The 14,500-nt window shown below is 43.6% G+C and overlaps 1 protein-coding gene across 2 annotated transcripts in view; it reads right to left on the bottom strand.

Moving 5' to 3' along the window:
* SNX30 (sorting nexin family member 30) overlaps positions 1-14,500 on the bottom strand; it is a 76,684-nt gene that overhangs the window by 53,151 nt on the left and 9,033 nt on the right. For both annotated transcript variants that reach the window (XM_054053692.1, XM_054053691.1), the window contains exon 2: positions 3,198-3,386. In XM_054053692.1, the coding sequence (XP_053909667.1) occupies positions 3,198-3,386 (189 nt within the window). The remainder of the gene's footprint in view (positions 1-3,197; positions 3,387-14,500) is intronic.

The following is a 14,500-nucleotide window of genomic DNA, read 5'->3' on the forward strand; positions in this document are numbered from 1 at the left end:
TGCTGGAGTTCAAAGTCCTGAGGGATGTGGGACAGGTGAGTGGTATAGTCAGGACCCTAAATTTCAGGAAAGCAAACTCCAGCTCTTCAAGGAATCATTCAGTAGGACCCCTTGAGATATGGTCCTCAGGGACAAGGGAGGAGAATAGAGCTGCCAAATATTTAAGGATGCTTTCCATAAAACGCAAGAGCACTCAGTCCCCAGATGTAGGAAATCAGGCAGAGAAGGGAAGAGACCAGCGTAGCTGAGTCAAGATCTGCTGGTCAAACTGGAGAGCCGGAGGGAACTGCACAGGCAGTGCAAGCAGGGACAGGGAACCTGCGAAGAGCACAGGGACGCTGCCCAGTTGTGTAGGGATGGGGTCAGGAAGGCCAAGGCACAGCTGGAGCTGAATTTGGCAAGGGAAGGGAAGACTAACGAGAAAGGCTTCTACAGGTACGTCAACCAGAAAAGGAATGTTACAGAGAACATAGCCCAATTGATGGATGAAAATAGTGACCTCGCATCAACAGACAAGGAAAAGGCTGAGGTACTCAACTTTTTTGCCTCCATCCTCACCAACAACTGCTCTCCTCAATCTTCCTCCGTCAGGGACAACAAGGTGGGGACAAGTGGGGTAAAGCCCCTCCCACTGTAGGGGAGAATCAGGTTCATGAACACCTCAGGAACTTGAATATATACAAGTCTACGGAACCTGATGAGATGTATCCCAGAGTCCTGAGGGAACTGGATGATTGTGGTTGCCAAGCCACTTTCCATATCTGAAAAATCATGGCAGTCAGAAGTCCCTGGGGACTGGAAGAAGGGCAACATTCAACATTATGCCAATTTTTAAAAAGGGTAGAAAATACTGACCTGTCAGCCTCACCTCTCTGCCTGGGAAGATCATGGAACAGATCCTTCTAGAAGCTATGCTAAAGCACATGGAGGACGAGGAGGTAATTAGTGGCAGCCAGCATGGCTTCAGCAGGGGCAAGCCTTGTCTCACCAACTTTCTATGGCTTTCTATGATGGGGTAGCTGCAGCAGTGGACATGGGAAAAGCAATGGATGTGATCTATCTGGACTTCTGTAAAGCCTTTGACACGGCTCCCCCACAACGTCCTTCCCTCTAAATTAGAGGGATATCGATTCGATGGGTGGACTGTTCGGTGGATAAGGGATTTGTTGGATGGTTGTATTCATGGAGTAGTGGTCAACAACTTCGTGTCCAGATGTAGGTTCATGACAAGTGGTGTCCCTCAGGGGTCCGTGCTGGAACTCATGCTGTTTAATATCTTCATCAATGATATAAATAGCGAGATTAGGTGCACCCTCAGCAAGCTTGCAGATGACACCAAGCTGAGTGGTGCAGTTGCCACACTGGAAGGACAGGATGTCATCCAGAAGGCCCTGGACAAGCTGGAGAAGCAGTCCTATGTGAATCTCATGAGGTTCAACAAGGCCAAGTGCAAGGTCCTACACCTGGGTGAGGGCAATCCGCAGTTTCAATACAGGTTGGGGGATAATGTGACTGAGAGCAGCCCTGCAGAGAAGGATATGCAGGTGCTCATTGATGAGAAGCTCGACATGAGCCAGCAATGTGTACTCGCAGCCCAGAAGGCCAATCGTATCCTGGGCTGCATCAAAAGAAGCGTGGCGAGCAGAGCGAGGGAGCTGATTCCACCCCTCTATTCCTCTCTTGTGAGACCTCATCTGGAGTATCGTGTCTGGTTCTGGAATGTCCAACATAAGGATATGGAACTGTTGGAACAGGTCCAGAGGAGGGTCACAAAGATGATCAGAGAGCTGGAGCACCTCCCATATGAGAAAGAGGCTGAGAGAGTCTGGGTTCAGCCAGGAGAAGAGAAGGCCCTGAGGAGACCTTATAGCGACCTTCCAGTACCTGAAGGGGGTATACTAGAAAGCTGAGGAGGGACTTTTTACAAGGGCATGTAGTGGTAGGACTAGGGGAAATGGCTATAAATTGGAGAGGTTAAGATTTAGAGTAGACATCGGGAGGAAATCTTCACTATGAGAGTCCTGAAGCACTGGCACAGGTTGTCCAGGGACGCTGTGGATGCCCCATCCCCAGAGGTGTTCAAGGCCAAATTGGATGGGGCCTTGGGCAGCCTGATCTAGTGGGAGGTGTCCCTGCCTGTGGCAAGGGGGTTGAAACTACATGATCTTTCATGTCCCTTCCAACCCAAACCATTCTATGATTCTATATTAAGTGTGCAGTAAGAGGCAGGTACTATTTCTGAAAAACTACACTTTCTCCTGTGCAGTCTGGAAGTGGAACTTAAAAGTAAAAATACAGAAAAAAAAATTTTGTGGACTGTAAAGGCTTCTTTATCTTACAGGAAAATAGTCTCTCCAATACATACTGCCATGTAGGCAGACCAGAGGGAAGCCAATCTTTTTGGACAGCTGGATCAAGTATATTCCTAGTGATAGTACTGAACGCTCTTTTCCTCAGGCAACTACAAGTGCCCAAAACAGATGCTAAAGAGAGTGCCTAGTTAACAGAAATCAACACCCCAGTTTTGAGAGCAGTGGGCTTTTTAGATCACTTGTCCCATCAGTGTCGTTAGATTGTATTACTGCCTGAACTACAACAGATGTTGAAAAAAATCTGTAGCATATTTCTTTTGAGAAGTAGTAACGGTCTACTTAGTTTTAGGAGGAGCTGTATAGCCTTCTGTGTCACTAACTGCCTGGAAGCTCATTTACAGTTGTGGATCAAGATTACAATTTAGGTAGGTGGCTGATAGAGGAAATGTGGTAAACACTTAAAGCATTTCATAAAACTGTAGACAAAATGCGAGATCATTAACAGTGAATCATCAAGAAAGCACATTTCCCTTTAGGGGAGGTAACTCCCCAAATGGGTGTCAGATTACTTTAAATGAACAAACTTTTGAGTTCATGAATGAAACTGGCCTTGCAAGTTTACAAACAGTTCTGTTTAGAAGCCAGAGGAAAAACATCTAAGCTGATACATTAGGAGTTTTGCAGTTTAACATACTGAAGTAATAACAATTCTGCTAAGACAAGTCACACCCTCAATACATTCACAAGGTACTGAAAGACAGCAAGTTCTTGTCCATAAGATAAGGAAATACAATGCAACACATAGAGGTCTAGAACGTACCCTAAAAAAAAATCCGAACCTCCCCACATAAAAAAGTACTAGGAAAGAGGAATGTTGCTCTGTACCTTTGTTGTAACCCTGTATGTGATATACGTCTCCATTGTGCACACATGTTTTTTGGGATCATCAACAGTAACAAAGAGGTCTCTAGTTTCCCCATCCAAGTCATCATCCAATTGCAGTCTGTTGAGGAGAGATGAGGAGGAAGCTGGGCTCGAAGTGTCCACAGGTGTGCCATTGGGTAGACTGAGATCCTGTATTTGAGAGGAAAAAAACAGCAAGTTTTTAATAAGTGAACATATTCACTGTAACGCACAGTATTCTCAAAGATGCCACTGACAAGCTTCACAGATATATTACAAGGGCTATCTACTTCAGCATTTCCAAGAATCACCCTTTTCCACAGCATCTGGGCAATCCCCTAAGGCATGGGCTTTCAAAATCAGGTTTTTCTACTGTTCCACAAGTTGAAGAGAAAGCAGATTACAACCATAACTCCCCTGAGTATGGAGCAACCTGGTTTCCATCCATGAGGAAGTGTAAGTATTACTGAAACTACAGTTCCTGGTGAGACTGAACCAACTTGGACTCTGAAAACAAAACAGCTAGGCAAGTAGAAACCTACTTAGAAGAAGGCTTCAGGCAAAGTGCCAACACTTCAGCTGGCTGGAATGCAGTCAGCCTTCACCTCTGCAAACTCCCATAGTAGAATTAGAAGGGCAACCTTGTATCAGAGGCTTACCCAGTCCATTAATTTACAAACACATTGACAGTAGCCACAGACTAAATTGCCACCATTGCACTACACTACAAGCACAGATTGCAGAACCCAGCACTACTACCTACACATACCTCCCTTTTGGAGTCCTATGGCCAATGAAAACACTGAGCTTTGCTTAGAGAAGTCCTTGTTCCCACCCTCCCAACTCCAAGAGGATCACTCAGTGGGTAGGGAAGACAGAGACTAAAAGAACCAGCAAGAGGCTGTTTCAGGAAGAAACACACCAGAGTATGGGAAGTCTATAATTCCTTGAAACTGATTCAGCAGCAAGAAAGAAAAAACCCAACTTTGTAGCCAACTTGATACATTCCCACACCTTCCACTCTCACACCTTAATATATATAGATTAAGTACTCTATACAGCTAGTGGCTACTTCACTTTGCATAAATACCACAGAAACTTCATGTGTTCTCTGTTATTTTTTTATCAGAAGGAGCTGACAGCACTTGACAAGTTGAGTAATACATAGGAATATATGACAACAGTATTATAAAGTCCCAAAGACCCAAAGCTCTTTTTCTTCAGAGAAGCTTTTAGTTTGTTTTAACTAATAGCACAATAACACATTTCCTTTGTAAGGACAAAGGCTCCTCTGGTTGCTAGAACAGAGAAACATCACATAGCTAAGCAGCACATCCACAAGAGCGCTTTAGTTTTAGAATTACCAGTTAGCCCCAGCTTCACATAGTCTTTAAGTGGCTAAATCAAACCCAATCCTTGCAAGGCAATCCTGTCTGGGTAAGATCTTGTTTGCCCATTAGTATTTCTGACGTAATTGTGGTTCATGTTTCACCTGGACAAGGGTAATCCCTGTCTTCAAAAGAAGTCCTCCTTTGCTTAAGGTTCAAAATTACAGTGAGAGATTCAAGTTCAAACTACTCACGAAGGTTTGTCTGTGACAATAGCTAAGAACAGAGCTAAGTTGCTTCCAGTCTTTGTCACAAATCCATCTTGGGAGGACTGGGATTTTAATGACAGCCCTCTGCCTGTTGCAGTCCTGCAGAACTGCATTGCAGAACTGTAGCATTGCTCTTCATCTTGAGGACTGCCTTACAAAGTAGGGAGAATAATGCTTTAGTCCAGGCTCTGCGGGAAGGAGTTATCTAAAGCATTGTCCACTAACAGAGAGGTTAGATGCAATCTCCCAGCTAATGTTCAGAAGCAGTTGCCAACAGGTGAAATATTACAGATTTAACTAGCAAGCAAGAACTGGAAGGGACGTAGTCAAATGCTCTCTTAAGAAGCCAAAAGAGCAGGATAAGCATGGTACAGATTGCCAGCTCATGTATGAGGTAGTTGGCTTGAACTATGCAAGCATCTTGCTCAAACTCAACGTAGCAGGAACATGTACAACAGGAAGAAGCAACACTACAACAACTCAGCACACAAGGAGTTCTGTTCGAGTTACACAAACAGAATAAGCAGGACACAGTAAGATTAGCAAGAGGAGATAGCTTCAGAAAATTTGCAGTTCAGCTAGACAAGACAGTTTGGCCAAGCAGACTAAAGAGCAAAGCAAACTGTGGGACAGCACAGTAGCTGTAGACAAATCTCTTCCTGTTTTCTAAAGCTCTTCATTGCTCATGTGCAATAGACATTGCTGTTGAGAAAAGCTGTGCCAGAACTGCAGCCAGTCAGATTCTAAGCTTCCAGTGTGGAAATGAATTAACTTGTGGAAACAGCTTAAGTCTGTTTGCAGAGATCTCATAGGCTTGTAACAAGACCCTTCCAAAAGGGAGCTTAAAGAATATGATGGAGTCTGCTTAAAATAAGAAAACTCTGCATCAAGGCATTAGAACAACTGGAGGAAGGACCAAAGATGGAGCTTGTAGCCACTTGCATCAAGTTAGCAACTTTCAGCACCAGTTTTGTTGGGAGAAACAATATCATACCAGCATGTTTTGCACTTTTTAAGCAGGGCAGGTATTTGTGAAGACTGGAATCCACTTCAACCTAGTTGAGTGTATTCTTGCAGACACAGGTCCTGAGGAATGCCTTACGTCTTAAAATAAAGGCTGTGACAGTTTTACCTGATCTCAATCTCAGACAAAATACCCCGAATCTTGATAAAGCAAAGCTTCTAAACCAACTCTGGTTATGAGCAGGAGGGTAGTTAGCTGGGGTAAGGGCAGGGGGAAGGACAGAGGATGGGTATATTGAAAGTACTACTGTGCTATATTGCCTCGTATCTACACCAGCAGAACCCTCTCATGGCAATCACAGGGATCTGCTACTTGGCAAGTTTTCAGCAGCTCAAGGCCAAGTTAGAGCTATATGTTCTTCTTAAAGGGTGGAGCCTCCTAGCTAACTGCACAACGAACAAGACTCAGGACTGCAAACCTTTGTTTAACAGTAGGCTGGATCAGTTTACTGAAGTCTTATGCTGTTGCTAGAAAGAGGTAGGCTTTGAAGTGTCACACCAGATGGCCTAGCAATCTAAGCTGTCTCAGGCTGTAATCCTTTCAGCAGAGCACTTCCTCATCGTGTTAACTGGCACTGGCTTTCTTCCATGGGACTTGAGGAATTTTTTTGAATTGGGGAAGCAAGAATGCATCATCTGTTCTGGTCTCCATTTACCACAGAAAGAGGCGTACATCCTGCAGAGTCTAGCAGGAAAGTAGATCTGCAGCCATCTGCATTTCTACCTGTCACTGTAGTTATCATACCCATAAGCATTTGAAATACTGACTAGTATTAATTCTTTTATATAACAAGGAGTTTGACTTCAGTGCTAGAGACTCATGCATCAGCTACAGCTTTAGTGCACCAAGTAGCTGCTCATCCACTGTTTAAGTATCTTTCTGTATTACAAGAGATCAGCACAGTCCAGTTCCCAGCAGGTTCCTAATGCTCACAAAGCTCTTCACAGAAAATAAACCTTTTCATCACAGCATGTGTTGCTCATGGTACAGTCAGCTTATTATGAATCTGAGCAGTCCCCCGGTAGGGAGGACTGGAAGCTGCTTCTAGAAGCCAGGCAGACAGAATGGAGGACAGATACCATGAAGACATTCTTAAAGTCTTAGAGAGTATCCATGAAGACTTCAAGTTTCAAAGCTTTTTCTAAAGTAAAGAGCAAAGATCCTTAATCTCTGCCCCTTATCTTCTCAGGTTAGTCTCATAATTTTGTCACCTGCTGAAGCTTATCACGTGAAGGTCTCACAAGGCCTGGATTACAATCTACAGCAGAAACAGTACAACATTCAGACCTCCAGGTTCATTATCTGCTAGTTAAGTACCAGCCTTTTGTGCACAATTGTGTAACTACCTACAGGCACTTCCGTGGAGCCTGCAGGACTCCTCAGGACACCCAAATTTATGGCTACATGAGATCAGATGACTCTACTAGCACACATTTGAGCTCCTACAGTGCATGAAAAGAACAACATAACTGCCTGTATTGGAAATGCATGAACCCTGCTAACTATACAGCCTGCTATCTGGTAAGCAAGCAGCTTGACAGTCTTTTGTTTTATTATGCAGTCCAAACACCTTGACTAGTTAGCCTGCCCAGAAACAGGTATTAAATCTATCAAGTTCACTTCTTTCAAGTTTAAAATTCAGTTGAATTTTATAAATTTGAAGTCTACATCTGAGATGCATAATGAGTTGGGAAGTTTCCAGCTGATGTCATCTTCTCCCTGCTTCATTCTCCCAGGAGATTTTCCAAGACTCTGGATTTACAAAGCAGCTTGGATAAAAGTAAAACCTCAGAAGCCTGATATTCAGTCTTCTGCATGGCAGCCTCCCTCAGTGGAGTAGTACACACCAAAGACCGCATTCAGGATTCAACCTCTTGAAGGCTACAAAACAATCTAAAATTCTGTAAAGATTAGCTTATTGTCAAGTGAAGATCATACAGTCTCCTGCCGAGTTAAGTGCAGCTAGTTAATACAGCAGCTTCTATAAGCTGAACATTAGTTTTCACCTATGGTGTCTTAGCAAGTTTACATCTTAACCTGACTGCTTTGCTATCTAAGTAATAGTTCATGAAGGTGGTGGAAGCGACGGTTAAGCTAAGTCTTACAAGCACAAATAAACTCATCTCTGGAAAGTGCTAGCCTGAAACCACCTGGTGTTGCAAGCACATTGCTCTCATTCAACAAGCGTTAGATAACAATAAGAGACTAAGTAATTTAGGAATGTTGCAGTTCAGACGCAAGTAGTGCATTCTAACCTCAAATATCCTTGCCCAATCCAGAGACTTCACAGCTAGGCCTGTAGTCCTTCTAGAGCCCCACTGCTTCACTTCTGGAATACAGTGCAGTACCCTTCTCCTTGTGTTTCAAAGTGTTCCATTGTTTTTCGGCATCCACTTCCCAGACAGATACAACCACAGGTATAGTCATGCCAAGGGGAGTCTTACCTTCGTATCTTCAGTACACGTCAATAAGCCACAGCAGAAGTGCTGCTGGTGAGTAGAAAACTAAAATGGTTTAGATATAAATATTCCCAAGCACATGATACAAGCTTGCATTAACTTGGCTTTCACAGACCCATTCATAGCACTAGTTGCAATATCCCAGCAAGTTTTGAAAGCAGTTAATATTTTGTTAACAGAGCACTCTGCCACTGGTCTGTACCTTTGCATCCTCCAGTCCATCTAGATCAGTTCATCTGTCACTAACAGGACAGCATCCTATTAAGATCTCACTGAGCATCTGTATAATGAAACCACACAATCTGCACAAGACTATTATCCAATACTGACTGCAGATGAATATCTGAACTTCTCTTCAGATAGTGAACAAGGGCAGAAAACTCCTTTGCTTCCCCTTTACAAACACACAGTTATATTCTCTATCAGGAATCAGCATCACACTTTGCTTACTAAAGGTCACCTTTGCTTCTCCACAAATATCAGAGGTAGGTTCTGCATGTCCTCTCCTCTTGCACTTGTCATTGGGTAGCTACTTTAAAGCAAGAGTGACCAAACCGGGGACCCAGGCTGCAAGGAAGGGACAATGCTCTGGACACAGTAGGGAAGGAAGGATAAGGCAGCAGTGTTTCTTAACAAGGTTCCAAAAAAGAACAAAAAAAGCCCCACAGTTAGACTGCCAAATCCCTGTACATTCCCAGGGGAAAGAACCACACTTCCACAGTGATCCACAAACAAGACAAGTGTTAAGTTATACTTTGACAAGAACTGTGAGAAACAGCACTGGACCTACCCTCCTGGGAATGGGTAAGCAGGTACATGTACATCAGCTCCTGACATCCTTCTCCAGTAATGAGAAAGAAAGTACAGTATGTGTGGGAGTATTTACAAGGAACAAGATTATACCCACAGAAGAGGTCAGCGTATTCCACTATATTAATCATCTATAATCAGACTGCAAGGTTGAGGCTGTTTTAAGAGTAATACAGACTAAGCTGACATAAGAAGCAGTTCTTGCTCTTACCTGGAAATGTGTCAGCAGAGGAGGGGCAGTGTTTGGTGTCAAGGACACAAGCTCAGATTTTTACTTCCTAGCCCTGCAGGGTATTACGCAGCAAGTCTGTGACCCTTGCAGTGCTGAGTGGAAAACACCTAACTAATGGGGCTTGCATACCACACCTGGTCCAAACGTCTCCTCTACAGCTCCAGCAGTATACCACTGGTATTCTGCCCATCTAACCGACATGACACTAGATATGGACTGGATCCATTCACTCTTGGGATATCTTAAACAGGTGACAGAGAGCCTTATGCTGCCAAGCCATGAGCCTTATGATTTTGTTCTGGAGTTCATCACTTGAACTAATGTTTCTGCTTTGTAGGTCAGAGTAGCCTGGAGACAGACTTCTTAATGTTCCTGAAAAAAAAAGAATTTCAGATGCAGCATTTGATCATAGTGGCATGCTGTTTGGTACCACTCAAGACTTGGGAGCATTCTTGCTTATAAAGGTATCATATTTGGAACGTTGTTTCTTTGCATTTTGGCTGGACAGAGAAACACTGGAACAAGCTTCACAGATACACTACAGGATTGACAGAAGCCCTTCTCAGGCCTCCTTATGCAAGTCATGCGATTCCCACCTCTATCCTGAAGCTATTAGCCAAGTTTTATAGGATGGATTACTTTACTCTGTTGTTTGTTTTCCCATAAATCACAGTTAAGCTAACTAGAACAAGCATGCGGCCATAGAAGCATTTCCTGCAAACAGCATTTTCAGTGAAATGCAATAAACCACCTCCTACCTCTTTTGCTGAAGTCTTCAGAGACTTAACTGCAATACGGATTAGTTTCAGCCTTCCCATGCTCAGGGGTAAAGGGGGGTGTCACAAGAAGGTGTCAAGTACCGCATCAGGCCATCTGTTCACACAGTCTAGCTATACATCTGACTTCTGACAGAGTCCTGAAGAGAATGGCCTCTTTTCCTAGTTTGGAAGGAGAACTGTGCAGTATCACACTAAAGCTAAATGTGGTTCAGGTTACACTGTAAAAATGTGGCTCACAAGTGTCATCTCACAGATGTTTTACAGCAGCCAAGACCAGTCTGTCAATATTAGTAAAAAGCCATGTTACTGTGCTACTTTGTGCACAGAAGGTCAAAAGGCTTTAGGGACCAGGCATCTGGCAGATGAAATGGGTTATTTGGAGCACACACTAATCAGGCAAAACATAAAGGGATAAGACATACTTGTCTTATTGAGTCTCACTAACCTGATACGTACTTCCCCCTATCCTTTGAACAGGAAGGAAAGTGTGAGGAGTAACTGGGTGCTTGCCACATCTTGCATCTCCCTTACTGTGGCAAGGTATTTTACATGCAAAGAGGTATTTTAACACATCCACGGGATGAACAGTTCTTTTGCCAGAAACAGCCCCAGATCCAAGGTTAGTTTCTACATCTGTTTACAAAGCACGAGTCTTCACAGAAAGCTTTATCTATTTTCCTAAGCAAAAAGACAGTCTGGCAAGTTTCCAGCAAGATTAGTTCAGTTATGTTTAAGCTGCAGAAAGCAGAAAAGTGCTTGTGACCCAAAGGAAACCAAGGGAGTTGCAACCTTTGGGCAGACTTGGATTTGCATCCTTTAGCAGAGCTAAAGGTTTGTTCTTCTACAGTTCTCAGTAGAAGGCAACAAGCACCAACTACACTATCTTCAGAGATCAAAGATTTCCATAAATGGCAGAAGCTAAATGTCTTCAAAAATATTTAGAAAAATGCAGATCTTTTGAGTGAAGTCTCCAGTTACTCTTCTCCAGCTCTGCTAAGTTCAATGTCCATCTGCAAGGAGTTTGTTTCAATATTGCTTGTTTTAAGACTCGAGCTATTATCGAAAGGGTTCTGTATCAGGAACACCATAATCCACTCTAATATGCTAAAAAGCACCTTCTTAATGAACAAACCTAACACACCCAGTGTTTTGTTTAAAGCTTTGTTTTCAGCAGCTGAGCTCTGAGCTTCTAAACAACAACGCAGCAGCCAGGATTCAGACCATGAGCAGAAAAACCTGAATTCAACATCTGACTAGGAACCATTCCCAATCCAATAAAACAGATTTGTATCAGATTACAGATGGAACTGTTTGCTAAGCCTGTCCAAACTGAACTGCTTTCTCCTACAGACATGCAGCTTTGTGTTAAAGCTCTGTAGATATACTATGCAGCACCTTTTTCCTGTCACACTCTAGAAGTAGGTTTAGCTGCATTAACAGTTATCTAGGTATCCAGCACCACCAAAGTGCCAATCTGGCTGATAAGTTTTAGAGAGCAAACAGCAATATTTTTTAAATGTCAACAGATGTGAAGGACTGGGAAGAAGCAGAAAGAAAAAAAACAGGGAGGGAAGATAACAGATGACTGGAAAGCACTGTCGTATCCTGGTAAATGCCTCATTTGAACAAGCAAGAATACCCTTCCATATTGCATTACAACGTGGGTTTCCTCGTGTTCATGGTTTTAGATAAGTTGCATCAGCATTTCCTCACACAAGATCAGTGGAGGTTTCATGACAGCAAGTCAGACTGAGGAGACATCACTGTGCAAGTAAAGGAGGAAGATGTTATAAAAGGGAGAACTCATGCTTCTATCTCAAACCCTGGAAGAACTGGAGGAGTATGCTGTAGGGGAAGCTCTCAGAGCTAGTTTATGCAGGTGCAATTTAAAGAACAGGCCTCCATCACATATGCTGATAAACAAGATATTTTCCAGCAGAAAGGCACTTGCTCCCACGAGTCCAGTGCATATCTATTGGAAGAAAAAGAAATCAAAAAAAGCCCCAAAACCACACAGAATGATTGTTTCACTCCCTGCTTTAAGGAGAGCAAGATATAAACTATCTCCACACAGTGTGAAAATTTTTTATAGAGACTGATGAAGGAAAGAAACAAGGCCACAAGATCTGAAGACTATTTCATCTATAGAAACACCTTTTATTTATATGGCCTAGGGTCCTGACAGTCACTGTTGCACAGACAGGTGTTTGGCACACATGGTTTTAAGGGAAGTACACCAATCCAGGAGCAAGCTAGTCAGCACACTTAAAGTCAGCATACAAATCTTGAAGGGGCCAAGCTGATCACTGGCAACAAGTGGTATTGATTAAAATTTTCCAGGGATTTTCTTGGTGACAATCCAAAACACAGCTTCATTTTGGCAGTTTCCAAGAACTTCACTTCCCATTTTAATTATACAATGACTTTAAAAGCATCTAAAAGCAAAAGTACCAGCACCCAGATAAGCATGGGTCAGAATACTGTCGGGGTAGTCCTATCGCTTACCATTTACCACTGAGCTAGTCGAAAGCAGCTGTAGCTAATGCTGTCTGCAGCACTGAGGGGGAGGGGGTTGTCTCTGCCCTTGAGCAACACCTGCACTGCAGCATATTCCTTTCAAGGAATGCATCATGTCATTCAAGCTCACTCAAAAAGCAAGGACCACTATGCAGACAGACTCTTAAGACAGGTGTTTTTATACCCTAGGAGGCCCTTCAGAAGGATACAGCAAGTTCCATTCAAGCAGTAAGGCAACACTTTCCCATGAGGGTAGGGCATGGAACCAGCATATTAATAGCTTTCCTGGCAGATGTGACAAAGAGAAGCTTCACCCCTTGCTAGTATTTTGGCTTTGAGAGGCTACTAACTACTGTCATCAGATATGCGGCATTAGGTCAGTTTAAAAGAGCTTGTTTTTCAGACTTAAATTCAGCTTGAAGTTAGCACACAGACTAAGAATCAGGATTAAAGCATGTGCTTCAGTGCTGTGAACCATCCCATCACAAATAACACTACAGACCACGGCAACTATTCTTTTCCAAGACTGGCAGAGAGGTCATCATCCTCATGGTAGGGTCTGTGCTGCTTAATTGAACGGCATCATCCAGAATCAAGTAAAGTCAATTCTAGGGCTGCTTTCAATCACATCATCCCCCAGCGTGTATTGAAACCGCAGATTGCCCCTATCCAGGTGCAGGACCTTGCACTTGGCCTTGTTGAACCTCATGAGATTCGCACAGGCCCACTTCTCCAGCTTGTCCAGGTGCCCCTGGATGACACCCCGTCCTTCCGGTGTGGCAACTGCACCACTCAGCTTGGTGTCATCTGCAAGCTTGCTGAGGGTGCACTTGATCTCGCTATCTATATCACTGATGAAGATATTAAACAGCATGAGTTACAGCACAGACCCCTGAGGGACACCACTTGTCATGAACCTACATCTGGACACGAAGCTGTTGACCACTACTCCATGAATACGACCATCCAACAAATCCCTTATCCGCCAAACAGTCCACCCATCAAATTAATATCTCTCCAGTTCTGAGAGAAGGATGTTGTCGGGGATCGTGTCAAAGGCTTTACAGAAGTACAGATAGGTTACATTCACTGCTTTTCCTATGTCCACTGCTGCGGTTACCCCATCATAGAAAGCCATTGAAAGTTGGTCAGACAGGACTTGCCCCTGCTGAAGCCATGCTGGCTGCCACTAATCACCTCCCTGTCCTCTATGTGCTTTAGCATAGCTCCTAGGACGAACAAGACCCACAGATGAAGGCAAGACCGCTTTCCACTCCCGCCCCTTCCCCATCTAGAAAATAAAAAATATATCATAAATTCATCCATAAGCCATTTGAGTTGGACTGGCATTGGGAATGCTAACTCACTGGATTTGTCGTCCATTTTCAGTTGGTCATTGCAGCACTCCTAGTAGCTACCTTGCTGCTAGTTACCGCCCTTATTAACTGGAAGGGAAACACAGTTCCCCACAGTTTTTCAACTATTTACTAAGTGTAAATTCTTACTAAGAGTAGATTAACTCAGCCTCTACCTCAGGGTTGCAGCTGCCACCATCTCCAAGGTGGAGTTTGAAGCTTTCTGCCTCATTTCATCCTTGTGATGGGAGTAGTCTTCCCCAGCCACAAGAGCTTGGAGTCACAGCTGCACTGCAACTCCAGCTCAGGCAGTCAAGTCAGCCCCAGCTTAAAAAGTCAGTATACCTCAGGATTTAATATCTTGCTCAAGGCTGGCAGAGAGCAAGCCTCAGTGAAGTTACTTCTCAGAAGTATATAAGATCCAATGTCACTTTTAATTGGCATACTGCCTTCTACAGAATGAAAGCACATGCAAGTTACAACCTCAAAGAAGCAGTTCAGGTGTTGCAAGT

The sequence above is a fragment of the Cuculus canorus genome, chromosome Z, assembly GCF_017976375.1.
Source record: "Cuculus canorus isolate bCucCan1 chromosome Z, bCucCan1.pri, whole genome shotgun sequence".
In the NCBI taxonomy this organism is placed as follows: domain Eukaryota; kingdom Metazoa; phylum Chordata; class Aves; order Cuculiformes; family Cuculidae; genus Cuculus; species Cuculus canorus.